This window comes from Corvus brachyrhynchos, unplaced genomic scaffold (genome assembly GCF_000691975.1).
Source record: "Corvus brachyrhynchos isolate BGI_N302 unplaced genomic scaffold, ASM69197v1 scaffold62, whole genome shotgun sequence".
Classification (NCBI taxonomy): domain Eukaryota; kingdom Metazoa; phylum Chordata; class Aves; order Passeriformes; family Corvidae; genus Corvus; species Corvus brachyrhynchos.
In genome coordinates this window covers 3,181,404-3,190,459 of record NW_008236629.1, presented here as the reverse complement: position 1 = coordinate 3,190,459, position 9,056 = coordinate 3,181,404, and the positions used below count along the sequence as shown (strand labels likewise).

General features: G+C 48.5%; 1 protein-coding gene across 1 annotated transcript in view; it reads left to right on the top strand.

Moving 5' to 3' along the window:
- The window catches only part of CD81 (CD81 molecule), a 41,148-nt gene that overhangs the window by 25,095 nt on the left and 6,997 nt on the right, over positions 1-9,056 (top strand). Inside the window, exons 5-6 of the mRNA XM_017726570.1 lie at positions 5,187-5,284; positions 8,047-8,121. Coding sequence (XP_017582059.1) covers positions 5,187-5,284; positions 8,047-8,121 — 173 coding nt within the window. The remainder of the gene's footprint in view (positions 1-5,186; positions 5,285-8,046; positions 8,122-9,056) is intronic.

The following is a 9,056-nucleotide window of genomic DNA, read 5'->3' as shown; positions in this document are numbered from 1 at the left end:
ATCTCCGACAGGGATGGCGGGGCAGGGGAGCAGAGCTGGCCAGGGCTGGCCTGCTCCCTGCTTATTTTAGAGGGATGCTCCTGTGCTTGTTCCTCCTTTTATTTGTTTTTTCATCATGTCCTTTTTTTAAGACTGTTTATTTCTTCTTGTTTTCTTTACTTCTCAGCAGGGACAGGACATGGTTTTACAACCCTGCAGGCATCAGCTATGCTGCTTTAATGCCAAAGCAAGTACTGACACTGCATACTACCTTTTTCTCTCGCTTCCCTGCTGCCACACTGAGCATCCTGCTTCCCTACCTGGCCTGCAGGTAAAGGGCCCTCCATGGAAGCATCATCTGCTTGAGCTGGGAGCTAAGCTGGCCTCTTGGCTGCTTTTTATCCCTTTTCCACCTAGGACTAAACCAAGAGAAGTGCTCAATTACTGTCAGTTCCCTGGCTCTGATGTTTGGGGGCTTTCCTAAAGCTTTATGAGATCCCTGCAGCCCGAAGCAGCACATGCCCTGTTGTACTGGGGAAAGGGGGATAGTGTTTGGTCCACTGCTGCTGCTTTTTCTCATCATGTCCTGATGCTCTTGAGTGAAAAGATCATATCATGGTTCCTGTGTTCCTGCTTTGAATTCAGATGAGGAGGTGAAGCTAAGAGTGGTTGAACTCTCTCCTAAAGCTTTCTGCTCAAAGGCTTCATCTCAAAAGGAGAAAGAGGACTCCAGGCAGTATTGACACCACTCCTCTGACTTCCCCAACTCCAAGATACTGGTCCTGAGGCTCACAGCTTGCTTTGGGGTGTGGCTGGGTATGTGTGGCGGTTGTAGCAATGTTTCTTGTTTGTCATGGAGGTGCCTTGGTACCATGAACACCTGTACATGATTTGCTCTCTGTACCTCCTGCTGCAGCTCCAGCTGTTCCCAGGGTTATGTACTGCTGCTGTGTGAGGGGGCAGCATGGCTGTGGGCACTGCAGCTTGCAGTTTATTCCTCTCTCATTTTACTTTTTGTTTACGGCAAACAGCACTGCTTCTTGTAAAACCCCTGAGAAAGCTGCAATAAAAATGAGCTGGGAAGTGGCATGTGAAAGGCAGATGGAGCCTTGCTCACGCCAAATTGTGCCAGTTTGGGTGGAGCCCTGAAGGAGGAAATAGCGTTTTAGTCAAGAGTTCCTCACCCGGGAGAGGATTTTAGGGGTTAACCAGTCTCTGATGCTTACACAGAGGAGGGGAAGGCTTGTGAGGAGTTTCCTCTGACTTTGAGGAGGATAATGTGCTGTTCAGGATAGGGATGACAGGTGCCTTGCTCACAGACACGGAGCCCAAAACCACACTAGGCGTCATCGTCCTGTGTGCCAAGAATGAAAGCAAAGATGTGTCAGGCTGCTTTCTGGGAAAAGGGCTTGGTCGTTCCAGTCTGTGCCGTGATTGCTGTGAAATAGTCCCCCAGCTGCCTGGCACCCAGTCTGGAAGTGGAGACCTCCCCACCAGTCCCATTCCTTGAGGGGAGGGATGGGTGTGGAAAGCAAACACCATTCAAGCATGTGGTTGGGCACTTGGATTGCCTTCCTTTGCTTTCTCAGCCTTCAGCATGGCATTTTTGTGGAGAAACACCACTGGCATTCCTCATACAAGATGCTATTGTTGCAGTAAATATTTTGTGCTTGTTTTTAAATAAACTCTGGAGCAGAGTCCTGCCCTGCTGCCTCCCAGGAGAGGCTGTTGTGCTGTGGCCCTTGGTAACAAAAGGCGACTCCATAATGGCTGCTTGTTTGTGCCTGGGAATGAAGCTGGCCTTTATTCCAGAAACCTTCCAGGGTTTCCTTGTGGTTTGCCAAGATCAGACCGCTCATCGCTGCCCTCTCCCCCGCCTGCTGCGCGTTCCTGCCGCTCCCACCGCACTGCTCGCATCCGCTGGGCTCCGGTCAGGAAACTGCACGTGGTGCACATCTTCCCTCCCCTCCTTTCCTTCTTGCTGTTTCCTCACTTCACAGCGGTGCTGGCTCTGATGAGGAGCTGCTGAAGTGAGAGCAGGGAGAGAAGCGGGAAGCTTCACTTGACAGTCCAAGGTCTGCACAGCCTGCCTGGGGTTGGGAGTTTAGCAGGTCAGGATTGGTCTTGTTTTTTTGAAGCTGCCAGAAATCTCAGGAGGAAGCAAGTACAGAGGTCACTGGAAAACTTCTCTGAAACAGCAACTGTCTGTGTTTCTTCTTAGTTTTCTCCATCAGTTGAGGTTCTCACTGGGCCTTCATTTCCTAGTTTTCAGAGCAAAACTTTCCTAGCCACCAGTGGGTCCTGTGTTCTCCTGATGATCTCAATATCAGGAAAACATTTTTTACAGTGAGAACAATCATTCACTGGAAAAACCTCCCCAGGGACATGATAAGAGTCCCTATCACTGGAGGTTTTCAAGATATAATCGGGCAGGATTCTGGATAGTGCCACCTAAGGTTCCCATTCTCTTGAAAGGTTGGACCAAGTGATCATTTGAGGTCCCTTCAACCTGGGTTGCTCTATAATTGTGATCTCCTGGCGATATTTGTTAAGCCTAGAAGGTGCCTTCAGTGTTTATTTTTAAAAAATTGAGAATAAAATCTTCTGTCTGTGGTGACTTGGTTGTTGGGGTCCCAGCATCATGCTGCTTGGTCTTCAAATGTGGTGCATCTACTTCTTACCCATCTATTGGGCTAACCAGCTTGAATAGTGACTTCTCAGATGTGGAAATGACTTGTCCCCAGCTCAGCTTTGTCTTCTCTCTATTCTCCTAGTCAGAGAAGTCAGAAACTGCTGCAGTCAGGGATATGGAAAGTTGATTTTCTGACTTGTGATGGAGACTCTTCAGTTGAACTACCCAGGGCTTAAAAAAGAAAAATCTGCCATGGTTTGGGTTGAAAACCCAAGCCAGCAGCCTCTCTGGTACAAGCTGGAGTGGCAAGGGCTGGTTCTTGGGCATTAGCAGCTTCTGGTGACAGTGAGCAGACTGTTTTTTGGGACACCACTCCTGGTATGTTGTTCTTTGTGAGACAGCAGTTATGCAGTGTCTGACAGTCTGACCATCAGTGTCTCTGGAGCTTGGCAGGTGTCCAGCAGACGGCCTTCATTGTACAGGATTTACTAATGCCTTCCCACCCCCACCAGGCCCTTTGGGGGCCCTCCATCCCCCACACAGCCCAGCCCACTGCTTGCCACGCTGTCTCCTTGCCCAGCTGCCACAGCTGCTCCACCTCATGTCATCTCCAGCCACTGGGACAAAACCACCTCCTTCCCCTTCAGCCGGGCCTGCAAAACTTTATCTGCTGGCCTGTCCTTTCCAAGAAACTCTCCTGGGAGGTTTCTTCTGCTTGTTTTTCCTTTCTTTGCACACCTTCACCTAAGGAGGTGTCTCATGCCCGCTTGGGGACCTTTTTGCCTGTATGGTTTTCATGGCTCCTGAAACCCCTTCAGAACACATCAGGAGGTGCAGCTTGTGCCTCCGGCCCCCTTTGCTGACAGTGTTGCCGCAAGGATGTTGGTGTCTCCGGCCACAGCTCCCATCAGGTTTTGGGAAGAGGGGCTTCCTGCAGGGTCAGTGTGCTCCATTGTGGCACTTCCCCTGCTGCTGGCTTCCTCCCTCCTGCAGTACCTAAAAATAGAGTGAGCACGGTGCTGCTGAGAAACACCGGAGAGTCCCAGCGCGGGAGCCACTGGGGTGGCGCTTCCGTCGCCGCCTCTCGCCAAGTCAGCTCTTGCATCGGCGCTTGTGCTTTTGGCATGCTGGTGATTTTTGTTTCGAAGAGAGAAGAAGGGGGAGCCAAAGTCCAGCCTGTCCCAAGTTTGAAGAATACGTAAGGGAATGTTAAACAAGTGGAGACCGTTATTGTGTATCTGGTGTTTTAGAGAAGGGTTGACTTGACTTGACTCTGCTCTCAGTGCATGGCCTTTAGACTTTGCACTTTAATTATCAGAAGACTGTTTAAAAGCTACAGAGATAAGAAAAACCTTAAACATCGCGAGCATGTACAAACAGTTTTAATCTTGAGCTCTGTTTATGTTAGAGCTGTTCCTAAAGGAGAGCTGACAGTCTGATTAATAACTATAAAACATTCTCACTCATAACAGAAGAAAACATTTCATTGAAGGGATGTGTCTCCCAACCACTAGTAAGAATCACTGTGTTGCTGGTACCTCCGAGATGCCCCATGTTTTTTTATCCTCATGATGATTCTTTTTTTCCCCTCACTGTCCATTAGAAATAGTGACTGCAGTCTTACCTTGTTTGTAATTTTTTGCATGTATCAAATTGCTTTTGAATGAGAAATAAGATTCACTTAGAGAGTAGTATAACCACAATACTTGAGAATATTAGTTAACCAAAAATGCACTAAATATAAGGGATACACCAGGAGAGAGCTGTGTCAAATTTAACTGAGCTGGTAGTGTTTGGCTGAATAATCTTCTGAGCTTCACCAGTCTCGTGGTTGGTGAGACCATGGTGATTACTCATGGCAGCAGACTTGAGCCTTGAGTTAAGCTCTTGTTCCTGAATGAATAAACTCTTATTCCTCTGTTTTCTGAACCACTCCCAATGCCTCATTTCAAGCTTTGAACTAGTTATGGTGCAAGTTGCCTGTGGAAATTCAATAAGTTAAAGTAAAAAATGTTGTCTTCACTGTGGAAGAACCTATAACAAAAAAGTGCCGGATTTTATTAAGTGAGATGCTTAAGCAGTACTTTCCCCTTGGTTTTGTGGTTCGTCTGCCTTTAAAATGTTAGCCAGATAAATATTTGTAGGATGTTTAATATAAATAAACCATGTGCCTTAGTGTTTATTTTACAAGTTATGCTAACTAATCATTTTCATCTCTGCTTGAATATTTAAAACAGCATGCCAGGGGAACTCCGTGCTACAGCTCTGAGGATGCTGTAGAGCCCTTGTCTTGCCTCCTACATCCTCTGCCTAGTGCTACTCTCAGCATTTCTTCTGATTTTGGAGGTGATGGAGATATTAAAGCTTCGGTGCTTGCAGCTTCAAACACTTTGAGACCCAACTCATGTATTTAGTGTTCTACTATGTCTGCCGTCACCTCTACTCACACCTCCTCAGCCTTAATTCTGCACATCCACAATTATCCACACCAGGAGCCAGAATGTCCAGCCAGGCATGAGGATGCTGCTGGACAAAGCTCTGCAGTAACGCGTCTGCCTCTCGCTCTGCCTTGCAGGAATCTACATCCTGATCGCAGTCGGAGCTGTCATGATGTTCGTGGGATTCCTGGGATGCTACGGCGCTATTCAGGAGTCTCAGTGTCTTCTGGGAACGGTAAGAGACACACAGCTTTGGAAGTCACTTGGCACCCAGATTTCCCTGCTGGACAGCACATGGCTGTGCTTCCCTTGCTGGGGTCTTTTCCAACAAGCAGGGCTGGGAGGATGTGTGAGCATGTAGGTGGAACTAGGTGAGATCAGCAGGATTCTTAGAGACTCTTCCTCTGTTATATGTGAACCCCTGCCTTGCTTTTATCCCTCCCCATGGTCTGGCTGTCTTACCAAGCACCCACTAAACCCTCTTTCTTACCTGGTGTCCCCTACAGCATCCCCTATGACTCCGTTTCCAGGCTGCCTCTAGCAATTCTAGTTCTTTTAAGGAATCATCTACTATTTTTATCTGTTTGGACATGGAAACAGCAAAGACTTTCCATAATTTCTTAGTGAGAACATCTAGGTACATCCTGGAAAATCCATTACTGAAGTGAGGCAGCAGCTCAGGATTCCTGGCACAGGATGAGTTTAATTGGATAAACTGTAGCCACACCAAAAGCGTTTACCTTGGGAGCAAGGGAGACCCATTTATTTAAAGCAAGTTCTCACATGTGGTTCAGTTTAAACTTGATGCATAAAAAATAAACTGGAAGGGTAAAACTTTTTTTTTTTTAAATTCGAATGACTTTCCAGCACTTGGCTTCATTGGGCTGGAGGATTCTTGGTGGCAGTGTAGCAACTCATGGGTGTGGGCTCAGCTGGGACAGAGGGAAACAGAGCTGCTTTCCCTCAGTCCTGCAGATGATTTCACCTCTGGTTGCTGCCGATTCCCAGTAATCTGGGGATATTTTTCCATATTGTTGATAAAGCACTTCTGAATGTCTGATGGGAGCTGCAGTAGGAGTTTGCAGGCATTATCTTGGCTGCTGGGAATACTAGGAGCCTGCACACAAATCTGACAGGGGTTGTTGCAGCACAGCTTGGCAGCTTTGGATTTTCATTTTGTTTTATTAATGCAAGTGATTACAGACCCTGAATTACCCCTCACTCCCTCCTGAAGTTAGAGGATTAGAAGGGCAGATGGTACAACGTAGCTGAGGCCTGACAGGGAAACCGGCTGCTCTGGCTGAAATTAGCAGCTCTAGCTGCTGTGCACTGCCTGTATTTGCTCACACCTTGTCTTGCCAAGAAAAGTCTGGAGACGCCCCATGAGGATGCTTTCAGCCGGCCAAGGCTCCCACTGTGTTCCAAGGACAATTCCAGGCAGCGTCCTCAGCGTGTTTCAGGGAAGCAGCCGTGCTCCCCTTTCCTGCACCTAGCTGAGGGAGTGACTCTGGGCTTACTGCAAAAGGGAAAAGTACCAGGAAGCTCCATGCTATCAAAATCCTATGCCAAAGGCGGTATGGAAGCTGAGCAGCAAGACCTGAGGAAGACAGGAGGGAGCCACTTGGCATGGAGCAGGCTCTGCTCCCTGGAAAGGGGCTGGGACACAGCCAGCTGCCTGGCTGGGAACACCACTACGTTCCCATAGCATCAAGCTGCATCTCCTGGTGTTCTGCAGCCAACTTGAACTGAATCTGCAGGAAGTTGTACCTCCAAATCTGGGATAAACGAACCATCTTTCACTGGAGGGTAGCCACTGCAAGAATGAGCCCTAGTGCTTAACCAGACTTACAGTGCATTGCACCCACAATTTAGGGTGATGTGAGTCCTCAGGGGAATTGTGGGACCTAGTCCTCCAAAGATGTTCCTACAGAATCAGGGATAGATAGATGTTTACACAGGAGTTGATTGTTCAGGAACTAGACAAGGATGCTGGAAGTCCTTTCCTGCTGTCAGGTTAATAGTCTTGTTTCCATTTTGCTGATAACCCTTTGCTTTTACATATGAGAGCCTGGTCATGGCATCATTCTGGGAACTCCTGTTTCCTCTGTTCTTGGAGAAAATGTCCTGAATGTGTTTTGAGCAGAGACCACTCAGGAGCCAGGGGCTGTTTTCCCACCCTCTACTGCAATTTTGTCTTTCCTTGACTGCATTCACATCTTTTGCTTCTTGACTCCCATGGCAACTCTCCCACTTTGGGGCTTTTCCCAGGAAGAAGTCACTGAGTGATGTTGTCACAGAGGCAATGCTGGCTTCATATGGAGGGTGCCTCTCTCTGCCTTCTCATGTGACCCTGATGTATGAGTTTACAGCTTCCCATTCCCAGTCCAGCAGACCAACCACCACAACGCGTTCCCGCCATCTGAACAAAAAGATGGAGAAGTCTTTGGCGGGATGGCAGGGAGGACTTCTGGAATTGCACAAATGGGGTGGGACTGTGGGAAAACGTCAGCATTAGTATTTATGCAAAAAAATGCAGTAGCCTTGCAGGGCTGTGGATGCCAGAGAGCTGGCCATAAATCACACCCTGACACCACCAGCTCCTCAGCAGCTGAAATGTGCTTTTAACCCTGCAATGGCAACTCCAGTCCTCGGAGCATTTGTGGCAGAGCAGAAACCTTGTCTGGATGGTCCTGCAGGTACATGAAGAGGAGCAATGTATTTTGTTGTACACAGGGCATCTTCACCCCTGTCAGTCCCTTTGTGGGAAAGGTTTTGATAATCCCTGCTCAGCAATCCTAGCAGGAAGTCTGGACATGGGGTGGCATGTGATGAGTTACAGGATAATGTGTTTGGGCTCAGTGCATGTATGAGAGATAAAATGGTTTGAAGCCAGATGACTCCTTGCTCTGATTTGTCAGTAGAAGTGCTGCTCCACACCTCTCCCCACCTAATTGCTGCAGATACGTTAAGGATCCCTCTCTTGATTTGTCTTTGCAGTTCTTCACTTGCCTGGTGATCCTGTTTGCCTGTGAAGTTGCGGCTGGAATTTGGGGTTTTGTCAACAAAGACCAAGTAAGACGATTCTTAAAACCTTTGTTTGTGGGGCTGGGAGGCTGGGGCAGAACCGCAGCAGGTCCCAGCATGAGCTGTTTTGTTCCCAGTCTGAGTAACAGGGGCTTGGATTAGCGGTGTGACCTGGGCAGGCCACCTCACTCCTCTTGGCCGGGCTGATGAACTTTAAATGTGAGCATTTCACGGTAGCAGCTGCCCCTTAGGGTATGTAGTGCAATGTCTCAAATAAAAATAGCCTGTCTCGATTGGGTCTCCTCTGTGCTGCCACACTGTCAGTCACAGAGGGAGTCGATTCATGCATGAAGTTGTGAAGGCAAGCCATCTGCACCTCCTCGGTGCCAAAGGGAGGGCGTACCGTACAGGGAGAGCCTGCATTAATGGGATTGCTTGGTACTTCCTGCTCTTCTCCAGTATCATATAACCTGCTTCAGGCCATTTGTCTGCCAGCACTGGGCTTGCTGTGATCCGTATGCTGTGCACACGTGAGGGGTACAAGTCCTGTGTCTGTCCCAGGCACCCTGCTAGGGACTGCTCAGATAAAGTTTCCTGACTGGAGGAGCTGAACTGAAGGGTAGAACTGAAAATGGCAGCTTTTCAGCTTCTGTTTCTGCTCACCTTCCCTTCACTATGGTCACATGTGCTCACACACACACAGGTTTGGTCTCGAAATGCAGAACTGCCCAGGTATGGGAACCAAGGCTGTGCTGCAGCAAGCAGCAGGCTGGGTGTTGGTCACTGGGCCTCAGGGGTTTGGAGGAGGGAAGGGGACTGCTTGTGCTCAAAGCTAAGGTTAGACTCTCTGGCAGAGTAGGAAATGTGTTTACTTTACTAAGAGACGTAAGCCAGCTGTGTAAGTAGGTGCTGGCCTGCTCAGCTCTCACATGCATGTGGGCAATGGCTCACAGGCCTGAATGGGAACACCCTTGTAGTTGTTC